The sequence below is a fragment of the Halichoerus grypus genome, chromosome 10, assembly GCF_964656455.1.
Source record: "Halichoerus grypus chromosome 10, mHalGry1.hap1.1, whole genome shotgun sequence".
Lineage (NCBI taxonomy): Eukaryota > Metazoa > Chordata > Mammalia > Carnivora > Phocidae > Halichoerus > Halichoerus grypus.
Genome location: NC_135721.1, coordinates 113,808,298 through 113,831,847, shown reverse-complemented (window position 1 = coordinate 113,831,847; position 23,550 = coordinate 113,808,298). Strand labels below are relative to the sequence as shown.

At 49.4% G+C, this 23,550-nt stretch overlaps 1 protein-coding gene across 4 annotated transcripts; it reads left to right on the top strand.

Moving 5' to 3' along the window:
• On the top strand, positions 1 to 21,903 carry FKBP1A (FKBP prolyl isomerase 1A). 4 transcript variants are annotated; one of them, XM_036124494.2, is made up of 5 exons: positions 1 to 186; positions 286 to 333; positions 15,796 to 15,908; positions 16,147 to 16,246; positions 18,752 to 18,886. In XM_036124494.2, exons 1-4 carry the CDS (start codon positions 150 to 152, stop codon positions 16,210 to 16,212), a joined length of 264 nt encoding a protein of 87 aa, XP_035980387.1. In that variant the 5' UTR covers positions 1 to 149; the 3' UTR covers positions 16,213 to 16,246; positions 18,752 to 18,886. The 4 variants fall into 4 exon arrangements, with proteins under 4 accessions (XP_035980387.1, XP_077913208.1, XP_035980388.1 ...); XM_078057082.1 differs by lacking the exon at positions 16,147 to 16,246 and adding an exon at positions 20,810 to 21,903 and having other exon boundaries at positions 24 to 186; positions 18,752 to 18,924; XM_036124495.2 differs by lacking the exon at positions 16,147 to 16,246 and adding an exon at positions 20,810 to 21,903 and having other exon boundaries at positions 35 to 186; positions 18,752 to 18,916.
• Positions 21,904 to 23,550: the final 1,647 nt, after the last annotated feature.

Below are 23,550 nucleotides of genomic sequence, written 5' to 3'. Positions count from 1 at the left end.
CGTGCGGGGGCGCGCGCCTGCGCAGGCGAGCCTCCGAGGGCCGAGGCAGAGCCGGGGGATCGCCGCCAGGTCCGCTGTCGGTCCACGCCACCCGCCGCGCCGCCCGCCCGCCCGCGCGCCCAGCGTCCCCCGCCGCCGCCGCCGCCGCCATGGGAGTGCAGGTGGAAACCATCTCCCCCGGAGACGGTGAGTAGGCGCGCTCGGCGGGCCCGGAGTGCCCCCGCTGCCGCGCGCATCCGCTCACCGCTCCCGTCTGTCTGTCTGTCTGTCTGTCTCCCTCCTCAGGGCGCACCTTCCCGAAGCGCGGCCAGACATGCGTGGTGCACTACACGGGTGAGTTGGCGGGCTCGCGGGGTGGGGGGGTAGGGGTCTCGGCTCCGGGCGGCTGGCCAAGGCGGCTTGGGGGCAAAGGCCCGGGGCGTGGTGGCGGCGGGGCCCGCGTGGCCCAAGGCGGAGGCCTAGGCGGTGGCAGCGCCCCCGAGGGGGCGACCTCTGGCCTGCCGAACCCGGGACGGTCTGGGCCGGCGCTTTCGCGCTTCCAGAGCAATTCTGTGCCCGCTGCACGGATGAGGAAACTGAGGCTTGGGGAGGGAGATGAAGTTGCTGGCGCAAGGTCATATGCTCCGGAACGGGCAGCGCCCTGGCCAGGAACCATCAGAAAGGATTTGTACCATATCTGTGTCCCGGGTGACACCCTGCCTCCCCTTCCGGCCCTTCTTTGGATGGAGATAAGGGCGAGGTAATTTCCAGTCTTCGGAGCTGCCTCTTCCGAAGTCGGGATTCATCCCTCCGCCACGGCTGGAGAAGCGCCCGGGTGCCTAAGGCGCTGCTTTGGTTCAGCCTGGCCTTGGAGGAGCTTAATCCGCACAGTCCTTTTCCTCTTTTTACTTTTGAGCCACTTAGAAATCCAAGCCTCAGTGGCAGCGACGGCCCAGGCTGACTGAACGTGTAATTTAGCCCCCCACTCCCAACCCTCCTAGGAGTAGAAACTCTCTCCCCCCCATTTTAAAGAGAAGGAAACTGAGGCCCAGTTAGAGTAACAAACAGTAATGTAAGCCGACGGAGATTGTAGACCTTCAGCCAGAATTAGACTCTGCCAGAATTCAGACTTCAGAGTGGATGCCTTGAGACCATCTTTTACTCCATGCCCTTACAAGGTCCTCCTGGGTTGTATTGGGGAGGGGGGTGGAGGCTGAGCAGGCGGAGACTCCATGGCTGTGGGCTGGAGTGGGGGGGGGAGGTGATTGGTGTAGCCACAGTTGTTGATATGAATAACCTTCCCTCCCCCTCCTCCTTCCCCTTTCTCCCCCTTCCCACCCTTTCCTCTGTTTCTCCTCCCCCTTCCTCTGTTTCTTCTCCTTCCCTCCCTTTTCCTCTTTCTCCTCCTCCTCCTGGGTAGTAGGCTGTAGGCAGTTAGGACTAAGCTGCTCAGGGATGAGCTCTACCCTTCTCTCCCAGATTATGGGGGGAGCCCTCTGTTAAGGGAAATGACTCTCTGTAGGGAAGGAAGAGAAAGGCACCTAACATCTCCCTTCCCATGCCCTTTTACTTACTTGGCTGTTTTGTTTCTCTGGCCCTTCTCCAGGGGCAGAAATGGGGGCAGGGGGTGGAGGGAGTTAAGAACTAGAACCTTTTAAAAGGCCACCCAAGGAGGAAGTATTGAAACCCATCTTCATAGGGAACTTTCTCATGCCTGTGAAATGAAACTGGAAAGTGCTTTTGACATTTTAAATGGCTGTCTTTGTAGGCCACGGTCAGCACCTGAGCCTAGGAGCTCTAATGGAGGAAAGCTTGTCAGTTTGGTTGCTTTTGATCCGTGGGATGTAAAGAGTAAGCATTGCGTTTTACAGTGCTGGGGTGAGTGGGCAGTTCATTCGGTTCCCACAGCCAACTGGGGCAGACACTGGGACTCAGGTGATGAAGTGACTTCTCCCACCCCCATTTGATAAGTAGCCATATTAGGATGATTGGCTATATCTGTCTCACTCCCAAGTCTCTGCCCCTCAGCCATGGCTTACCCATCTTATGGTGCTAATGGCAGGATTGGATCTACAGCATGTAGGCAGAACCATGTTTCACTGTGCCTTTTGGTGAAACGCCCCCACACAGCATGTCTGGAGCCTTTCCTAAGAGAACAGATGGTCGTGGGACCCAGAACACCATCAGGGCTCCCAGTGCCTCTTCTCCAAGTCTGTGTTTTCCTTGAGGGTGGCACCCACCCACACGCTCCCAGCACAGCAGCAGGGCCCTGGCATGCATTGGGACAAAAGCTTTCTTTTTCATTTCATTTTTGATAAGCTCTACAAAGGCGCCTTAGTGGGAAGCCAGCTCTGCCTCTTGCTCACAGAATAGGCTGCTCTTGGGCAGGCAGCTTTGTTCCTGCGGGTCTTTGCCACCAGCTTCCCAGGAAGAACCTGTTTGAGACCTGTGGGGGCGTGAGAGGAATGGGTAGGCGCTCTGAGATTTCATCTGTAGCAGCAAAGGCTTTCAAGCCTATGGGAACAGAATTCATCTTGAGGGAACATGATGGGGGTGGGGGAGTACCATAAGGACTTGAGGGTCTTCAAAGGCAGAAAGCCCACTGGGCCTCAAGAAGGGAGAAGAAATTTGCATAATACTCCTGGTTTCCATCCCTGTTTTTCTCTGCCTGGCTGCGTCAGTATTCCCTTGTCAGATTTCTTTTTCTCCGCCTTTCCCAAGTGGGGGATGCTGGAAGTCCCCTGCGTGCCCTTCCACCCCCGTGCCCAGTTTCTCACATTGCTTGGCTGTGTGACTCCAGTGATTACAGTTCCTAGGAAGGAGACTCTGACCCAGGTTCGGGTCAGGCAAACACTTGGTCCAGCCTGCTCTGGCGTGCTGTCCGCTGCTGCTGATTCTGGGGGCAGGTCCAGAGAAACAGCAGTGGAAGGAAGGTGGCCAGACTCCCCTCTCGGCCGCCGGAGATAGGCAGAGCACAGACTGACTTTCACCACATGGACATTCTAAGTGCTGCTGGTGGCTGCCAGTCCTAGCCTTGAGGCCATTCTCAAGGCTCCCTCTGGTGCCTTCTGTGGCCTCTAGCAGAGCACAGCACGCACATGGCTTCAAAGAAAAGCCTGCGTCACCTCTTTGTGGTGCCAGAAGGGAAAATGAAAACTCTGCTGTCACCAGCCAAGCACCTCCTAGTGGCATGACAGGCATTGAGGTGGGAGGAAGGAGGTGGAAGGATAACCTGCCAAGTATGTGCCTTGAGGATCAAGTGGATTCTCACAGCGCCCTCCTTGCCTCCGATAGCTTCGTCATCTTTATTGTTGAGCTTGTCCTGACACACAGCTAGGCTTATGTCCCTTTTGCTCGTATCAGTGAGCCACATGCCTGCCATGGTCAGAGCAACCTCAAGTGGATTGAAGGAATTCTTTTTTTATCCTCTTAAAAACTAGTTGACATCTCACCCTTGGGATTGGGTTTAAGTTGTCAGTAACCTGGCTTTCTAAATGAGAAAAACCAGGGGTCCCTCAGCCCCACCTCCTCAGAAGGTCCACTTGGAGGGCAGCTGAGGTGGCCACTCTCCTGCAGCCCTGCCTCCAGCCCATTGCTTTTCTTTCACCTCTGCCTCCCCCCTTCTCTCTGCTTTCGTCCACCCACCCGCCTACTGGTGTTTCTTGGTTGCTCTGATGTTGGGAGGAAGGCTCACCCCCAGAGGCTCCGCAGGCGGGTCCGGTACCACCCCCACCGCATGGTGTCTTCAGTCAGGTGGGCTGTACTGTTAAGGGGGGCTGCGACAGGACCCTTTTCCTTCCTGCAGCCGGTGCTTATCGAGCAGTGGCAGCAAGCCAGGCACTGGGGACATGGCCAGTGAGCTACATAGGCAAAGACTTGATCTGGTGGGCCTTCCCTGGGGTGACGAGGCCGGTGTCAATGTCAGGTGGCGAGAAGCACTGTGGAGAGATGAAGGCAGAGTGCGGGCTTGGGGAGGGGGTGCTGCTTTTGGTGAGGGTGGTTGGCAAAGGCCTCGGACAAAATGACATTTTAGTATTTACCCAAAGGAGGTTGGGGAGCTGGCAGAGTGCTGCCCAGGGCTAGAGTCTTCCAGGCAGAGGGCCTGAGGCTGGGGCATGCTTGCTGTGTTTGGGGAACAGCAAGGAGACCGGTGTGGCTGGACTGGGTGGTGGGAGGAGGAGGTGATGGTGGGGCCTTGTTGGCTTTCTCTCCGAGTGAGGTGGCTGCCATCAGAGGGTCATGAGCTGACTTGGATTTTAACAGGCCCACTCCCTTCTGGCTACTGTGTGAGCATTGAACTCTTGAGGGCAGGGTCAGAAACAGGGTTCTGGTTGTATCCTGAGCGCCGTGCGCCAGCCTGAGCAGGAGGGAAGAGGTGGTGCCAGGTGGACGGTGAGCCCCAAAGGGGATGTGAGGTCCTTTGCTGGGTTTCGGACCTTGCCTCTGCCATGTAACATATTATGAGCGCGTGGGCAAATTGTCCCACTTGTGTCAGCTTCCGTGTGCCCTCTGTAAATGGGAGTAATAGCCTGCTGGGGGCGAGTTCACGGGACTGCCTGTGTCCCAGGCACTGGGTGATGTATCCCCGCCGCTCCTTCAGCCAGCCAGCACCACCTGGCATGCCTAGAGTGAGAGAGAGGTGTCAGCCCTCAGAGTGGCCCAGACCCCGGCCTCCATTCCTTTACACATAGGGAAGTAGGCACTGATCAGAGAGACAGGTCTGAGTGAGGGTTCATGTTCAAACAGGCCTACACATTACCTACCGAATAGAACATACTGGCTAAGAAAGTGCAGCCGATCTGCTAATTGTACGTACCGAGGGAGGTTGTTAGCTTCTGTTTCCCTTTCCTTGTTTCTTGGTGGACACAAGAGAGGCAGGGTTGGGCTATACCAGCCTGGCTGTGTAATTCAAGGTGCCAGTCCTTTTTTTTTTTTTTTTTTTTTTGGTTGAAGTATAGCTGATACACAACATTTCGTTGGTTTCGGGTGTACAGCCCAGCGGTCCAGCAAGTCTGTGCATTACGCTGTGCCCTCCACCGGCATAGCTGCCGTCCGAGGGCGTCCGTTCGTTTTCTCCTCACATTTCCTGAACGTAATGGCGTTTTAACATTTTGGAAATAGACCTTGCTCTGGAAGCATTATTTTCTTTCCTCTGGGATTGTGATTACCAGCATACACAGTCACGCAGGTGTCCTGTTCTCTCCTTGCACAGGTAAGAGCAGAAGGCTCGCTTGTCTTAAGTGAGCTGAAGGCCCTGTAGCATACTTGTGTGTATGTGTAACTCTTATTTGTGAAGTTTTCAGACATAGAGAAAAATCAAAATAAATACCCCTGTGCCCACGACCTAGATTCTGTGATGGTTGACATTTCGTCATGTTTGCCGTTTTCTCTCTCCTTAGAGAATAGACACACATGTATGTGTAATCTATGGGTTGTTCATAGTCACTTGAGCTGCACACAGCACGGCACTTCACCTCTGAATACTCAAGAGTGCTCTAAGAATGAGAATATTCTCCTTATCCTCCTACCGGTCACATCTAAGAAAACTTAAAATGATTTAAATGTACCTAAAGCCAAATTCATCTTGAAACCACCCCAGATGTCATTAAAGTGTTAGTTTTTTGAAACCAGAATTCTTTGAAGGTTTACTCACTGCAGTTGGATATTGTGTCTAGTCTCAACCTAGATGAGTCCTCACACTGGTTTTTTTCCTAATGACCCTGGGTTTTCAGAGAGAGCAGGCTTATTCCCTTCTGAATGCCCTGCGCCGGTCCCCGGTTTGCTCCGGTGTTGTCCGACTCCCGCCCCCGCCTGGGGCCGTCTTCCATCACTTCACACGTGACACCCTGTACTCCATGCTCAGCACACCGTGGGGCACCCCCCTGCTTGTGCTGCCGAATTTGATCTCTTCTGTAAAGGTACATTTTCCCCTTTGCAGTTGGCAGACAATCTCTGGGGCTCTCGGGCAGCTTGCCTGTGCCTGGTCCTCACCCACCCTCTGCCTGTGGCATTGCACCGCTGATCATTCCTGCTGGAAGACAGCATTTCATTGGCATTTATGGAGTGGCAGTTTTAAAATTCCTTTATACCTTCTACGTTTATCAGCTGCCGTTCCATAAAATAGGGTAAAGCTTAATTCTTCTCCTTTAATTACCAAATTTTAAAGTGAGGCATTTGTTTTGTCATCTTCCCCAGTGGTGACAAATGACTCCCCCCACCCCCATTGACTTGTTTTTTTGTTGTCAGTATACTGTGGACTCATAAATTTCCTCAGGGCTTAAAATCATTGATATTCAGTATTCTTTTTGATACATTGTCCCAGATTTGGCCAGTCGGAGCCCCTTGGGCTGCCTCCCCGGTACCTTTTTGATATGCTCCGCTTATTCCTTAATCACTTCCTTGGTTCCCCTTCTCTGGTCCTGGCCTCAGTCATCTCTCCAGAGAGCTCTGGTTCCTTTCAGTGGGTCTCATAAACTTTTTTTTTTTTCCATTAACAGCTCTATTGGATATAATTTATGTACCATGAAATTTACCCATTCATCCATAGGCTTTTTAACTTGAACGTTTTTGGTGGTTAAAAACTGATTTTGTGGCAGTAGAGCATGTGACTTGATCTTGGGGTCGTGAGTTCAAGTCCCATGTTGGGTGTGGAGCCTACTTAAACTGATTTTATGAAGTGCTGATGGGTTCATTGTATCTATAAACTAGGGATCACTTGTCTGCCTTGGGATTTTCTCTAAAAATAGTCTTGTCACCTGCTATTTCTCATGGAAAAGGCCAGGGGTATTTTGGGTAACTTAGGTGTGTACTGTGCAGTTCTCCCTTTGGTGCTCATGGTGATGTTCATTTTTCTCTTTTTCTTCTCCTGTTCTTTTACCTGCTGAAGAACTCAACTGAGTCCTTGTATTCCTTCCTTCCCCCAGCTCCCTTTAACTTCAGCTGGATAAATTCTAGCAGTGCAAAGACACTGAGGAGGAGGGGGAGGAGGAGGAGGAAAGGGAGTGGGGCGTAGGGACAAATAATCCGCTCCTGGGTGCTGCCATCTCTGCTCTCCCTGCCTTTACTCCTCCCCTCCCAGGAGCTCAGACAGCCCTGGCCTGCCTTCACTTCCTGACCCACCAAGCCTGTCCCGTCCAGGGAGCTCTCTGGCCCTGCGCTTAGGTGCCACCACACTGCCACCACTCCCCGCCACAGGCAGGCTCTTATCAATCACAGTTTACGGGGCACCCCTCATTGAGTCTCCCCTGACTGACCCTTGGCTAAAGTGGTTCTTCACACATGCATACAGCATGCGCCTCTGATTCTCCAGCAAAGTGCCCGTCCATCTCCTTCATGGCCTTGCTCACAGTCAGGCTGTGTACAGTTGCCTCCCCTCTTTCCCCAGTGGACTGCAGGCCTCAGGAGACCAGACCCACACTGGTGGTGGTCTCCAGGGTCTCTCCCCATCAGTGCCTGGCATGGAGTCACTCCGGTCATTTAGGACTCTAGCAGAGGTGAACAAAGCCCACATTCCTGTTATGTTTGGTATAATATTTCTGTTTCCTTTAAGTTAGAATAAGAATGAGAAAATTATGTTTTGGACTTTGCCCCATTCCTGTGGATTAATAAAATTGTGACTACTTCCTCTCACACCTGCGACACACAGGTCAGCACAGCAAGCCCTTCCCTCAGTCATTCATCAAATGTGTTAGGAGCTGGGGAAAGCCTCGGCCTTGCCCTTGAGGTGCTTATCTTGAGGGAGTGCCTTCCCCTGTGCCTACTTTTACAAGAGAGATGACTTAGCAGCCCACACCTGGGGTAGAAGTGCCCCTGGTCTTGGACGTGTATGGCTCAGGCTGGTAGGAGAAAAGAGCTGGCCAAGTGAATGCAAAGGCCTGGAAGGGGAAAGTACTTTTCTACAAGTACTTACTGACAAAACAGATGTTTTGTGCAAGGCACTGTTCTAAGCACCAAGAATACAGAAATGAAGAAGACATAACACAGTCCCTGTCCTCATAGGTCTTACGCTGTAGTAGGAAAGACATAACAAATATGATTAATAAGCAAAAATATATTGTACATTAGCCAGTAAGCACAAAGGAGGGGACAAGAGAAGGTTGAGATTTTAGCTAGACCTGGGAAGACTTCGATGAGAAAGTTAACATTTGAGACAAGACCTGAAGGAGGTAAGGGAATAATCCATGTGACTGTCCGGTAAGAGCATTTTAGGCAGAGGGAGCAACAGGGACAAAGGCCCTGGGGTGGGAGTATCCCTGGTGTCTAGAGAGAACAGAAGGAACCCATGTGCTTGGAGTGGAAAAGCGTGAGAGTCATCAGAGATGAAGTCAGCGGGATGCCAGCATGGGGTGGCAGCCCTTGCAGGGCTTCTAGGCCATTTTTAGGACTTTGGATTCTATTCTGAGTAAGATGTGGAGCCATGCAAGGGTCTGGAGCAGAGGAGTAATAGGGTCTGACTTGTATTTTAGGAGAATGTCCTTCTAGCTGCTGTGCCAAGTTTAAACTGTAGGAGAAAGAGGGCAGAAGCAGGGACACCGGGTAGGGGATTACTATAATCATCTGGAGCCAAGCCCCAGAACTCATGCCTTTGCCCATTATACCCTACGGCTTCCCGCCTCTGTGTTTTCTGGAAAACAGAAAAAAAGAAAAGCTAAAGATCACACATATTTCTACCATTACCAAATAGCCACTGTTAAGTATTGTTTTCCTTCTGTGCGTCTCCCCGCTGCCCCGCCCCAGCCCCATGACATATAATGTGGCAGTCCTTTTATTTGTATTGTGATAAAGTGGGCAATGGAAAGGCATGCCCACAAGGTCATGCATTCTGGTTCGTGTTCTGAGATCCTATGTGTTCTTCCTATCATGGGACCTCCTTTGAAAATACACTTTTGGTCATAGAATCGAAAAAGATTTAGCAAAAGGTTAGGAGCATTTCCAGATAAGAGATGGGATACGTTCTTGCACTGGGTTTGTGTGATGGGGAGGAAGAAGCTGGCTGCCTCTTTGGGTAGGCACTTGACCTTTGATCATACCACGTGCATGGAGTTCTCAGAACTCCCAATTCGGGAAGGTTGCCCAGGGAATGCAACCACAGAGGCCTGGAAATGGAGCAAAGACATAAGCTTTGGATTCATACCTCTTAGCTACCGCAGGGTGGAGAATCTCTTTTCACTCATCATGACGGGGACAAGTGGATATCTGATCGATCATTAAAGTGACATGGCTTCTCTAAACATTTTATTTCATTTTATTTCAAATCCAGACATAAATCATTTGCTAAAGGTCCACATCTTTCTTTTAGGATGGCTCTTCTGGTAGAGTTTCCCATCAAAGTTCTTACAAAAATCTGAATTTTGGATTCTTTTAAAGTCAGAACAGTGAGGACTATTGTGAGGTCATATCAGTGCCAAACCTTCCTAGATTTTGTTTTTTTTAAGATTTATTTATTTACTTTAGAGTGAGATCGGAGGAAGAGGGAGAGGGAGAGAAAATCCTCAGGTAGACTCCCTGCTGAGCACGGAGCCTGACGTGGGGCTCAATCCCAGGACTCTAAGAGCCGAAATCAAGTCAGACGCTCAACCGACTGAGCCACCCAGGCGCCCCAAAAAGCTTTCTAGGTTTTTAAGATTTCTTTCTTCAATCATACGTTAGTCTCATTCACACTCACTTATTCACTAGCAGTATTTTTTGTGAGTTGCCTTTGTTGAGTCTTTCCAACGGGTCAGCTAGGACCACTCTTTTTTCTTTGCATACTGTTTGTTTTCTATACTCAGTAAGTGTAACTGACATAAATGAGCCTGAGAGTAAACATAGCTGACGGGCCATTGGTAATAAGCATAAAACACACGTGGGGAAGAAGAATGAGGGGTGACTAGAGACTGGTGGCTGAAGGCTCCTTGGCTGTGCTGGGGCTGTGCAAGCTGTGGTTTGTAGTCTTTGGCGAGGCAGTTAGGTGAAAGGCGGTTGAGGGAGCTTCTGTATGTAATGAGGAGGAAGGGAAACTGCCCAGCCTGGGTCAGTATGCCCGTCTGCACCTGGGTCAGTACATCCATTTGGGAATGTTCCAAGGGGCTTCAAATGCATATCTGCAGAAAAATTGGTGACTTTCACTTTGGTTTTCCCTCCTCCATTCAACCACTGTACTTTTGTACTTAAGAAAATATCTGTTGAGGGCGCCTGGGTGGCTCAGATGGTTAAGCGATGGCCTTCGGCTCAGGTCATGATCGCCGGGTCTTGGAATCGAGTCCTGAATCAGGCTTCCTGCACTTTGGGGAGCCTGCTTCTCCCTCTGCCTCTCTCTCTCTCTCTGTCTCTCATGAATAAATAAATAAAATCTTAAAAAAAAAAAAATACCTGTTGAGTTGAAAGCAGAAGTCCTTTCTTCCTCTTCCATCTGTAAATGGCAAGAGCTTTATTTTGTTTGGCAAGTTTGGAGTGTGGGATGTTCTGTTTTGTTGTTATCATTGTTGGATTTAGGTTTGGGCTTTTCGTCTTTAATTTTAAGACTCTCTAGTTTGAACCCTGTAAAATGCTGCCTATGAAACCCCCTGCAAAGAGGCCAGCAGCCCCTGAGAACCACATGGTGAGCCATGAGCCTTAAGTGCCACGGGTGTGAAGCCGTCCCTTCAGGTCCTTCGGTGGTCCCCCTCCCCACCCTGGCGAGGGCCAGGGGGCTCTGCCTTCCATGACGCGCTGTTGCGTTATTAGTGAAATAATAACCCCGTGGTCCTCTTGACTCTCCAGATCCTGGCCCTGGGTCTTCACCACTGCTTCTGTGACTTGGGCCAAGTACCAAGAGCATAGTCCAAGGGCACTTTGCTCAGCAGCTGCTGGCCAGGTCAGCCTTTGCTGGTTCCTTCTGAGCGAGCACACCCTGAAACAGGTGAGCAGCAGGAACCAGCAGGCTGCTGTGGGGGAGGTGAACTTGAGATTCTTCTCCACATCTTTTTTTTTTTTTTTTTTTTAAGCCCTCCTGCTCCCTCTCCAAGGATTGGAGTCTGATTCTTCCCCATAAGAACAGCTGAATCGTTTGTGAGGCAGCTCAGATGAAGGTGACAAGCAGCCAGAGGCTGCTTCACGGTCCCTCATGCAACCATAGCTTTTGCTCCTTTCACGGTCCTTGTGCTTTTAGCTGGAGATCCCCAGGTTTTCCCATTTTTTTCCCTCACTGATTAGTCATTTAAAGGTGCTAAAAGTAAAAACTGTCATTCTGGGATTACCCCTCAAATTCTTCCTACCACACAGGGAAGAGGTCTAAATATGGAGGCCTTGTGCTTGTCCTGCTGGTTCTTAAAAATTGTGCAGGCAGAGCCAGTCTTAAAGTGGGCACGAGTGCTGCCAGCATGGCGGGTGCCAGGGGCTGAGCTGACCCCCGCAGGGACGTAGGACTCTGAGGCCCCGTTTGTGACCCCAAGCCGTGTTCAGTCAGGAGAGACAAAAAAGTCATTCTCGAAATGGAGAATACGGAGCTGTCCCAGGCAGTCTGTGGGGCGTGAGGCATAGGTTTGTGTGCAGCCAGAAATGAAATCCGTCAGTGCTGCAAATAGAGGGCCGTGCCAGGGATGGGTTTTGCTAAGAGTGGCCTCTGGAGCTCAGAGTGTCAGCTGTCATGTCTGAACTGTAACCTCAGTTGCCTTCTCTCATCAGAGCGTGCTTTGTTGGGAAATTCTAGGAAATTATGGCACTAGCTTGGCAGGTGGTTTTGCTGTTCAGGGGCTCCAGGTCCCGGCACACAGATGTCCAGAGTTAAAATGGGAGCAGCGGCTGAGACTTGACGGGCCGCCTGCTTTACTTGCTCCCTCCCTTTATGGAGGAAGTACCTCGCCACTGGCTGCCAAGTTGGCTGTAGGAGGGGAACACATGTAAGATTTTAGTGAATCTCACTTTTTTCCCTTTAAAAAAAACCCAGTTTTGTAGAGGCATAATTGACATCCAGTAGGCCGCTCATGTTTAATGGGTACAATTTCATAAGTTTTGATATGTTTCTTTGTTATGCTTTGAAACCTCCTCTTTCTATCCCCAGCAACCCCCTGGCCTGCTTTTCTGTCAGCAGAGTTTACATTTTCTAAAATTTTGTATATATGGAATTGTACAGTGTATAGACCAGTGTCTGGCTTCTTTTGCTCAGCATAATTGAGATTATTATGTTCTGTGTTATCAGTAGTTCATTCTTTTTTATTGCTGAATAGTTACCTATTGTATGGATGTACTTGTTTATCCATTCACCAGTTGGCAGATGTTTGGGTTGTTCCAGTTTTTGGCTATTCCAAGTGAGTCTGCTATGAACATCTTTATATGTGTTTTTGTATGGCTGTCGTTTCTCCTGGGTATTTATCCAGGATAAATGGAATGGTCAGATCATATGGGAGGTATATGTTTAACTTAGATGGCCAGCTGTTTTCCAGAGTGGCCGTTCCTTTCTATATTCCCTTCAGCAGTGTGTGAGAATTCCAGTTCCTCCACATCCTTACCCCAGTGTATGATATGATCAGTCTTTTTAGTTGTAGCCATTCTAATAAGTAGTAGTTGTATCTCCTCGTGGTTTTAATACGTGTTTTTATAATGACTAATCATGTTGAGCATCTTTTCACGTGCTTACTTGCCACTTGTATTTTTTTTTTTCAGTGAAGTGTCTGTTCAAATCTTTCGCCCTTTTTTAATTGAGCTATTTGTTTTCTTATCGTTGAGTTTTGTGAGCTCTTTATATATTCTGGATACAAAGTTCTTTATCAGACATGTGCTTTGCAAAGATTTTCTCCTAGTCTGTGGTTTGAGTTTTCATTCTCTTAAAAAAAAGGGCAGAAGTTTTTAGTTTTGATGAAGTTCAGTTTATCCTTTTATGGATTGTGCTTTTTGGCCTCATATCTTAAGAAATCTTTGCCTAGGGGCGCCTGGGTGGCTCAGTCGTTAAGCGTCTGCCTTCAGCTCAGGTCATGATCCCAGAGTCCTGGGATCGAGCCCCACATCGGGCTCCCTGCTCGGTGGGAAGCCTGCTTCTCCCTCTCCCACTCCCCCTGCTTGTGTTCCCTCTCTCGCTGTGTCTCTCTCTGTCAAATAAATAAATAAAATCTTTAAAAAAAAAAAAAAAATCTTTGCCTAACCCACAGTAACAGAGATTATTTCCCTGTGTTTTCTTCTAGAAGTTTTATAGGTTTAGGTTTACGCTTAGGTCTATTATCCATTTTGGGTTGATATTTCGTTATGATGTGAAGTATAGGTCCAAGGTTTTTCTTTTTGCCTGTGGGTATCCAGGTCCAGCCCAATGTAGTTTTCATGTCTGGAAGTTTGGTTTGACTCTTACTGTCCTTACATCTCTGTCAGTTTCGGGTGGTTTCAGTTGATTGATCAATCTCCTCATTGTGGGTCGTGTTTTCCCTCCTGTTTGCAGGCTTGGTAATTGTGGATGCTTGACATTGTGAATTTTACCTTTTTGGGGTGTTGGATATTTTTATTCCTATAAATCTTCTTGAGCTTTGTACTGGGAAACACTTAAGTTACTTGGAAACAGTTTGATCCTTTTGTGTCTTGCTTTAATGATTTGTTACGGGGGTCTGGAGCAGTGTTCAGTTTGGGGCTGATTATTCCCCACTACTGAGATGAGACTTCTGGGTATCCTACCCAGTGCCTCATAAACCAGGATTTTCTCCAGTCTGCCTCGGGGAGCAGTCATTGATGCCACCTCTGTGTAAGCGCTGGGCACTGTTCTTTCCAATTTGGGGTAGTTCTTTTCCTGACCTTAAGTAGTTTCCTCAAACACACACACTGATTAGAATTCTGCTGAAGACTCAAGAGGGACCCTCTGCAAATCTCTAGGGATTTCACTCTATACCTCTCTCCTTCCTGGTTTGTGTCCTTTGGAGTCGGAGCTGCCTTGAGCTCCATCCAGGTTCCTCTCCCTGGAAACGCCCAAGGGTATTAGCTGGGCAGTCCACGGGTTTGCCTTGTTAGTTTCCCCTCAGGGATTACTCTCCTTTATTGCTGTGTCCCGTGTTTTAAAAACCACATTTTAGCTATTGTCTGTGTTGCTTCTCTGTCTCTCGCTCTCTTTTTTTTTTTTTTTAAGATTTTATTTATTTATTTGACAGAGAGAGACACAGCGAGAGAGGGAACACAAGCAGGGGGAGTGGGAGAGGGAGAAGCAGGCTTCCCGCGGAGCAGGGAGCCCGATGCGGGGCTCGATCCCAGGACCCTGGGATCATGACCTGAGCCGAAGGCAGACGCTTAACGACTGAGCCACCCAGGCGCCCCTCTCGCTCTCTTTTTATGTGGGGGTTTTGTTTTGTGTTTTATTTGGTGCTTTTTTATTTTTTGTTTTTGCCTTTTCTGGAGCCAGGCCCCACTACCCACTGACTCTGACCATGGGTAGGTTAACTAAGCCTTGGAGTTGGTTTCCTTATTTTTGTTTTAAGCAGGCTCGGGTGGGTGGATGGAAGGGCTTTCTGCCTGGTCAAAGGATTCTGAGACTCCATACTGCTCATTGCCTACTCTCACCCTTAATGCAGGGTTCGAGTAGGTCGGGTTCAGTGTGTGCAGTAGAGCTCAGAAGGGACGGACTACCGTGAGAGTTCTGGAGGGCGGACATCTATTTTTCTCCCAGCTGCTCATTTATAGGAAACTACTCAAGTCCGGCCATTTGTCATTTCTTCTATCAGCCATGATTGTATTCTGGGGAAGAGATGGGCTCCGTGGACACCCCAGCTTGCTAGTTCTGGGGCCGCAGTTCCTGGCCCTGCACTGACTTGGCAGGGGTGGATCCCCACCCTCCTATCTACCTCTCAGTCCTCAGCCCCCAGCTCCAGACTTCAGGCGGCAGCAGCACCCACTCTGCTCAAGACATCTATCTGCCTTCCTGCTCTGTTAGGACAGCAGTTCCTGTCCCCGCCATTGCCCATTTCCTATTTTGTCAAAGTTCAGCTAGTCTGGTGGCTCTGATAAAGCTCTCAATTGATCTCTGCTTCCCCATCCCACTTACAAGGGTTGACATTGTTTTTTACATTGGGGTTTATGTTAGGATTTCCCTCCTTCTCTGAAAACATCCGAACACAACAGCATTCTGTGTTTTGCTGGGTCTTCTGAGTGATACTTAGAACGATCATGGGCACCCACCCTCGGCCTCCAATGAAATCTGCCTTGCGTTAGTTGAAGGTCAACAGCTGGCTTACCCCCTCCAGTCTGGGATGGTGGTTTGACAATTCAGGACCTCAGTGATGGCTATCTCATTGGCTGACTCTGGCTTCCAGAGAAACCACTGCGATGGTCCTTTTTGAACGAGGAGTGGCAGGTATCTGTTCCTCTCGTGGCCTCTCCGTCTCTGGAAGTCCCCCTTTTGGTAGAGGCTGCCACTGTGGTTTGTCTGGCTTCTGGGACACTGGAGTAGTTGAATGAACATGGCTTTGGGATTGACTGCTTTGGCAGGTTGCTTCACACTTCCCTCTGCCTCACTTCCTTCCTCTGTGAAATGGGGGCAGTGCTGGGGGAGGATTGAGTAGGTTCACGTATGATGGAAATTCATGTCGGGAGCGTGGACACTTTCCCATTCACAGGCCAGGGCAGACAGCTGCCTGCCTCTGGTGGTCAGCTTACTGCTTGGAGTTGGGAAGAACATTCACAGCCCCTGGGGAGGGGACTATCCCAACTCCGTAGAGGCCCACTGAGGATGCAGGAAATCCTCCCTGGATGCCACACTTCCTCCTCAGGCCCCCGGCAGCCCCACCAGGCCCTTCAGCGCCGGCGTCCGGGATGGGCACTCTGCTGCCGGTTTCTGACTCGCCTCATGTCATCACTCCTTGTTGCTCATGTTACCACTGCCCTTTTTCACAGGGATGCTTGAAGATGGAAAGAAATTTGATTCCTCCCGGGACAGAAACAAGCCCTTTAAGTTTATGCTAGGCAAGCAGGAGGTGATCCGAGGCTGGGAAGAAGGGGTTGCCCAGGTATGCTCTCGTTTGTTTTGTTTTGTTTCCTAGTGTCTACCTTTTAAATGATGCTTCTGGGTAGGACATTCATATGGTTCAAAAATCAAAAAAAAAGGTGTGAGTGGAAAATTTATTTCACTTCCATCCCACCCCGTCTTGCCAGTCCCCTCACCCCCAGCAACTCATGGTATTTTTTTTGGTAGAGTTTCCTTAAGCATTGTACGAAAACATACTTTTTCTCTTTTTTTTGCTGTAGACACACACAGTGTTCTGCACTTTGCTTTTTCATTTAATCTTTCACACTGTATATATCCGGACATAAAAGAGGAGGAAGCTCTCTTCCCACATTCCCTTAGGTGGGTGTATTTTATTTATTTCATCAGTACAGTACCCTGTTGATGGTCATTTCCAGTATTGTGCTATTATAAACAATGCTGCAGTGATTAATCTCGTGTGGACTTAATTTTACATTGTGTCAGTGTTGCCATAGGCAGATTCTCAGAAGGAGGGGTGAGTGGTTCACTGGCTGTGTGCACTGTATTTTGACCTAGTGCCAAGTTGCCATCCGTAGGGATTACACTGAGCCGCCACCAGTGGGCTGGGAGGGTGCCTGTCTCCTCCCAGCCCCGCCAGCAGTGTGTCGTTCAACTTTTGGATTCAGGACAATACAATGAGTGAAAAACGTTATCTTGGTGTGGTTTTAATTTGCGTTTGTCTTATTATTGGCCATGTTGTGTCAGACCCCTTCTGAGAGGTCATACTCATGGAGTCATTTTGTTTGTCTTGAGTCTGTTTCCTCAGCCCTCCCTCCCCATTTGTGTAAACAGCTTTTGTTCTGCCGACACGACAGAATTCCCAGTGGACAACAGGGGACTCAGGGGTGCCAAATTTCAGTTGGGTGCTAGCCTTCCATCAAGCTCAGCAGGTTTTTTCCCGGCACTAACCAGGTTCCAGCGTCCTGAGACTCAGGGAGCTTTAGAGTCAGCTCTGCGTGATGGGTAATTTGTCTGTTTCCCTCTCACGGAAGAGAATTGAGATGTAACCAAAGTGGAGAGAAAGATGTCTTTCTCTTTCCAGAATACACATTGCTCTACTTCCTCTAGAAACCATCACCGAGTTATCTCCAAGTGACTGCTCAACTTGCAGAAACTTTAAGCCATCCCACCCCCAAGGGTCTAGATTTCTGTTCCTGCAGAGTACAGGGTTGGCAGTGCAAGAATGAAGGAGAGGATCCTTGTGGTTCACTTCCCTTTGGAAACCTCTGTCCCTGCTGCCCGTGTCTGGCTGGCTCTGGGTCCGTAGCCCATCCCCCACGACCGTGCCAGCCATTGTCCACACCACAGCCATCTTCTGTGGCTCTTCCGGCACTGGAACAATAACTGTGTTGTGTTCCAAGAGCCATGGCTGCCACGGAGATAGTGTTATCAGCCTGTTTGACATTCCAGGCTTGGCGAGGCCTGACTGGGTGTTGGGGAGATGCCCAGTCTCCTCCCGGACCCACTGTGCTTGGGGGTCAGTCACAGGCCCGTCACTTGTGAGAAGTCTGGGTGGTCTGAGACCTGCACAGAGCATCTTTGAAACTCCACAGGATATTTCTTTGAGTTAAAAGCACAGGAAGAAGGGTGGGGGGGGGGGGGTTGTCTTATGCCCCTTTTCCCTTTCTTTTGATATTGTTGTTTTGCTCTTAACGTGTTTACAAGTACGCGGGCCTGCCACAGGTACTGTTTGGGCAGCTTGCTTTTTTCCCCTCTGTGTCTTCACCATCTTTCCGTGCTCTTAAGGCCACTGTGTTCTTTCTAGTGGCTGACCCCTGGTGCGGATGGGTCTGTGAAACCGCCCCCCTTCAAATGGGCATTTGGGTTGTTAGCAGAAGATTCTGGAAGTGGAATTGCTGGGTAAAAGGACATGACTGTTTTGAATTTCATTAGATTAAGCCATATGCTTTTAACTGCCCTTACCACCCTGGTCCAGCATGTCCCGGTTTCCCAAAGGAGACGTGAGGAGCACGGGTTCTGAGTCACATTCGAGTCTGAGCGCAGCCTGCGGCTTCATCTTAGGCGCTGTGTCTGGGGCCGGGTCAGAGAGCTGGGAGCCCCTGCCGGGAGGCTGAGCACAGAGTGCCGAACGGATGGACAGACAGCGGAGAGCCTGCTCACCGTTCCGAAAATATATAGTGAAACTTATTTATATATTTGATTAGGAAATGAAAAAGTACAAACGTATTTTTAAAAAGTGAAAAATTTCCCTCCACCCTGGCCACTGTACTCTGTTCTCCCCATGGAAAAATGCTGGTATTATTTGTGTCCTTCCAAAGATGTTTTCTGTTCATAGAGGTAAGGTGCAAATATACAAATACTTCCCTCTTTTGCCTACTATACATGCTACTTTGTAAAATGTCTTTGTTAAAGTTTTTCTATATGAGTTTAAGTATAAAATACAGAAAGTACAGAAAAGCAGACTACCCCAAATACTACTTTCTGTGTACGTGTTTTCTTTTAAAGCAGAGTTTTGGTCAAAGTACTCCTTTTTTAAGAGCATAGATGCCACTCACCACGTGAAGGCCCAAGTGGCAGCCCTGGCACAGTGCTGGCTGCCCAGAGTCAGGTCAGCGAGGCCTGCGCAGAAAGGTGCATGTCATCTGTATTGGGCCCCTCAGAGCCAGATGCAGGGATCGTGCAGCCTGATGGCCATCCTCCAGGTTCTGCACCAGGAGGTGCCCGGGCCCCGGGCCCCCACATGGTCCCTAGTGTGTCCAAGTCCCGTGATGCTCGCTAAGGGACACCCCAGTAAACAGCCCTGCTGCTAACAGAGACCGTTGGGGAGTGCGTCCGCTTGAGTCTGTCTTTTTGTTCTTCTCACAGATGAGTGTGGGTCAGAGAGCCAAACTAACCATCTCCCCAGACTACGCCTATGGTGCCACCGGGCACCCGGGCATCATCCCGCCCAATGCCACTCTCGTCTTTGACGTGGAGCTTCTGAAACTGGAATGACAGGAATGGCCTCCGCCCTGAGCTCCCCATTCTTGGGTAAGGAAGTGAGTGCTGAAGGGTCTTTTCCTGCCTTTGTACCTCCCATGTTACACCCAGTGCTTGGTGGGTAGCAGAACCAAAAATGCCAGGGTTTCTTCTCCCCCTACATTCTTGCTCTATTGGGTAGCATTTCAGTTTTAGTTATTAGTATACACCTTGAATGCAAAAGTTTGTCACCCTGTGGAAAGGGATGGCATATGCTCTCCAACAAACTCATTGGGATGGGGCAGCTGATAGTAGCTGTTTAAATGAAGGATGCTTTTATATTTAACTTAGAAACTAAAACTGAGTTGGGAACCAGAAATGTGGCCAAATTACAATGCCAGCATTTTAGTTCTTTAGAAGGAAGACTGTTGAAGACTGCTTACCGTGTCCTAGTGCGTGCAGCCCCCTCGCCGTGTAGAGCGAGGCCACTGCCCGGGAGGGGGTGTGAGAGAGGCACTGTCCCCCTGGGCTGGCTGCCTCGGGGCCAAGCCCGGGATACTGGAGCACACAGGCCCGCTTACTTTCTGTGGCTGGAAAGGTGAGGCCGGGGGCTGCTTGTGAAGCACAGCGGGGCTCTCAGTCCTAAGAAGGGATCCGAGGAGTTGATCAGCCTTCCTGTGTAACAGGTGAGGGAACTGAGGTCCAGAGAGAAGGACCTTACTCAGGGTCACTTCCAGGCAGTGGCAGACTAGGACTCTCCTGCTTCTCCTTCCTGGACTTGTTTTCCTTCCATTTACCCTCGTCTCTAGGAAACCAAACTCAGTGTCTTAATGGCTCATAACTTTTCATGTGGGTATCAGAATCATAAAACACACGAATGCTACCATCTTCTTTCCACTTGGCCCCAGAGCTCTAGGTTTGCCCCCCTCCTGGCCCTGGAACCAGAGGACCACAGCCAGGAGCTAGGTGAGAATGCTTTTGTTCAAAAGCTGTCACAAGTGGCTGCCAGCCTGTCTCTTATGGTCTAACCTTGTCCTGCTGTGGACTTCTTTAAGTACAAGGGCTTTTTAAATTCTTAGCTATTTTCTCTCTGTGTGGTTTGAGCCCTACATACCTGGGTCAGGTTTGGCGACCCTGGCTTCTCTACTTGTCCTTCTCACCCAGAGGGAACTCTTAACATTTTACAGAGCCTCTGTCTGCCCGAAGGTCTACACTTAGTCCAAACCCTCTTTCCTGTTCTTTGAGAGCTGAACCCTCCGGACATAAAAGTATTTGAAGGGAGCCTTGGAATTACGCTGATTTGGGTACAGGCTTTCTGTAAATCTGGTAGGATGAAGGGAGAGAGGGCTACGAGTCACCCTGGCCTAAGCCTCCCCCCACACCACCAAAGAACATCTCAGAGCTCTTGCACAGGTCTTAAAGGAAAGCCCAAGAGCACACCTAGAAAGTTGTAGGTTTGAGTAAATGAATAAAGACCACAGACACTTCCTAAATCTCTTCAACCTGAGGGATGTACCAACTTAGTGCTGCGCACACGAAAGTCACATAGGAAGCCTATTCGAAGACTCTCCTGATGCCCGGGCCACACCTTGGACCAGTTAACCACAATTACTGGGAGTGGGAGCCAAGCATGGCACGTTTCTAAAGCCCCCAAGCGATTCCTATGTGCAGCCAAGTTGGGAGACCCAGTGATAATGGGGAACTGTTCCGGCTCTCCTCAGCAAGGTAGATGTCACCTTAGGTTTAAAAAAACACTACCAATTTAGGCAGGAAGGAGACTGCTCACCTGGGAAGCCAGCCCAAGCCCAGCAGGCTCTCCCCAGCTGGAGCAGAAGTGGCTGGTTCCAGGTGAGACCTTGCAGCTCCTGGGGAAGGGACTTGATGTGGCAGACAGCCCGCGTCTGCCCCCACCGCACACACAGAGGACCATGTTGCTGGGACTGACAGATTTTCTGTTCCCCACAGATGTGCCATGGAGGGATGTGGCGCCTCCAGACGCGCACGCGCGAATCCGTACGGAGCTTTTCCTGATGTTCCACTACACTCTTTGTATAAACATCGACCCCGACTGAATGTGTTCTGTCACCCGGCTTTGCTCTTTCCCTTTCTCCTCGTATGTGTGTTGACCTAAACTATATGCCATAAACCTCAAGTTACTCATTTTATTTCGTTTTTGTTTTGGGGTGAAGGTTCAGTTTCAGTCTTTTGGATCTAGGTTTCCACTTAAGAATTAGTCAAGTATTAACAGCACAAGTAATGGGTTAACTTTAGAATAGGAATTGGTGTGGGGGGGGTGGGATGCAAGAATCTTTATTTTATTTTATTTTTTTGGATGAAATTTGTATCTATGATATATTAAATATTCTCGCTGCTTCGCTGCAAAGCCATAGCAGGTTTGAGGTGCTCTCGGGGGCCGGATTACTCTCCCAGCTGAGAGATGTCCTTGGGTTGAATTAAAAGCCCTGCCTGAAGCGGAAGCGGGGCGGGGAGAGCCTCTGCCTGCACTGCCCCGCCTCAGCCTCCCCTTAAAGCCTCTGCCTTTCGAAAGCAGACGCTCTCCCTGCGATGTAGGACACTACAGGTACCTGTCCCCAGGCCGGCGGGGGCCTCCGAGGCCTTCTTCGCCGCCTGGCGTTTTGGTTGGTTTTTTTCCATCCTGTGGTTTTTCTAACGGATATTCAGGACTTTTTGTAATCGCATAGCTATCCAAGCTCCACTTCCCAAATTTTAAGAATTTTAATCGAAAGTTTAAATTGAAGGTGCTGTTTGTAGACACTTAACACCCGATGAAAGCCCAGCCATCATGACAAACCCTTGAGTGTTGTCTTGAGAAAATGATGCTGGTCATCACAGCTTCAGCATCTCCTGGTTTTTGATGTTCGGCTCCCCCTGCTCTTACCGGAGTTTCCTGGCTTTTTCTCCTCCCCCTCTCACCCCTTTGCTGTCCTGTGTAGTGATTTGGTGAGAGAGATTTTTGCTGCCTACCCCCCACCCCCACCTCCCCGCACTACGTATGAGTTTCAAGTTTTATTATTGCAATAAAAGTGCTTTATGCTGGCTTTTCTCAGCTCCGTGTGATGGTGATTACTTTCAGGTGCCTCCTGGGCCATTTGGTACAGGGGGGTGGGGTAGGGGCCCTGCCGGTGGGGGTGTCATGTTGGAGATTGCGGCTTGGCAAAAGAACTGTAGCAGGAACATCCTTCCCTGTGGGCCCCTCTGGGGGGTGGGGGGGTTGTAGGTTTGCATCTTCACTGGTGGAAGAACTGTCGAGGAGCCCCCCCGCCCCCCCATCATCAGATGTTTTTTTAAATATGTGTTCTGGGTAGAGCGTTCTGCTGGGTTCTCTGGAGTTACCAAGAAGTGGGAGATGCAAGCGGCTCTCAGGAAATGAGCTACCACCCAGCTGGAGAGGTGCTACAGCAAATTGATGGAGGGTTATGAAGGGAAGATTGGGGTTTTAAATCAGTGTTCCTTGGTGACATTGGTGTAAAAGTTCTTTGTCGTGTGGGCAGGCTAGTTGGTTCCAGTAGCTTCTCTGGCCCCCACCCTGTGTGTGCTAGTAATACTCCCCTCCTCCCTTGTGATGGGGACCATCAGTAATACTCCCGCACCTGTCGAAACACAGCCCATCCCTTTATTAATTTAAGTCACTGGAGCCATATTTCAGGGTCATGGCTTGTTTTTTTGCAAAACTCCCGTATAAAAATTGTCAAACAACGATTGAAAGATTTTTATAGTGAACACTTGTATACCCACCACCTAGATTCTACCGTAAACATGTTATTGTACCTATTTATCACATACTTATCCATCCCTCTATGAATCCATCCTTTTATATCACATTTCAGAATGGCAGACATCACTGCAATTCCCTCTAAATACATACTAGAATTTCGTATTTGTTTATACTCTTGTACCCGACAACACTGTCAAGATACACACTGTGACCACCATCTCAGAAAAGTCCTTTATGCCCTTTCTCAGTCCCCACTCTACCCCCAGAGGCAACATTCGTTTTATTTTCCTACTCTAGTATTGCCTGTTACTTCTGCATTAAATTTAAATGAGATCCTGTACTAGGTGCTCTTGCATTCAGCACTCAGTGTGATGAGACCTTCATTCAGAAACACAGGGATGCTGTTAGTTCGCACTGAACTTAAAGTTAGGACTGTGACTAGTTACAAGGTGAAAGGGACTTTGCAGATGGATTATGCTATGAACCCTGAGGTGGGGAGATTATCGTGGTTTGTGTGGGTGGGTCCAGTATAATCACAAGAGTCCTTAGGAGTCCGAGGAAAAACATCTGAAGATGCCTTGCTTGCTGGCTTTGAGGATGGAAGAAGAGACTAGAAGCCAAGAACTGTGGTGGCCTCTCAAAGCTGGAAAACACAAGGAAACTTCTCTCCCCTGGGGCCCAGTGAGACCCATTTTGGACTTCTAATCAATCTCCAGAACTAAGATGATAAATGTGTGTCGTTTTTAAGCCACTAACTTTGTGGTAATTTGTTACAGCAACAAGGGGAAACTAATAGGGAGCCTTTGTTTCTTTTCTTTTTTTTTTTTTTAAAGATTTTTAAGGGGCACCTGGGTGGCTCAGTTGGTTAAGCGTCTGACTCTTGATTTCAGCTCAGGTCATGATCTTATTAGGGTCCTGGGATTGAGCCCCGCATTGGGCTCTGTGCTCAGCGTGGAGCGTGCGTAAGATT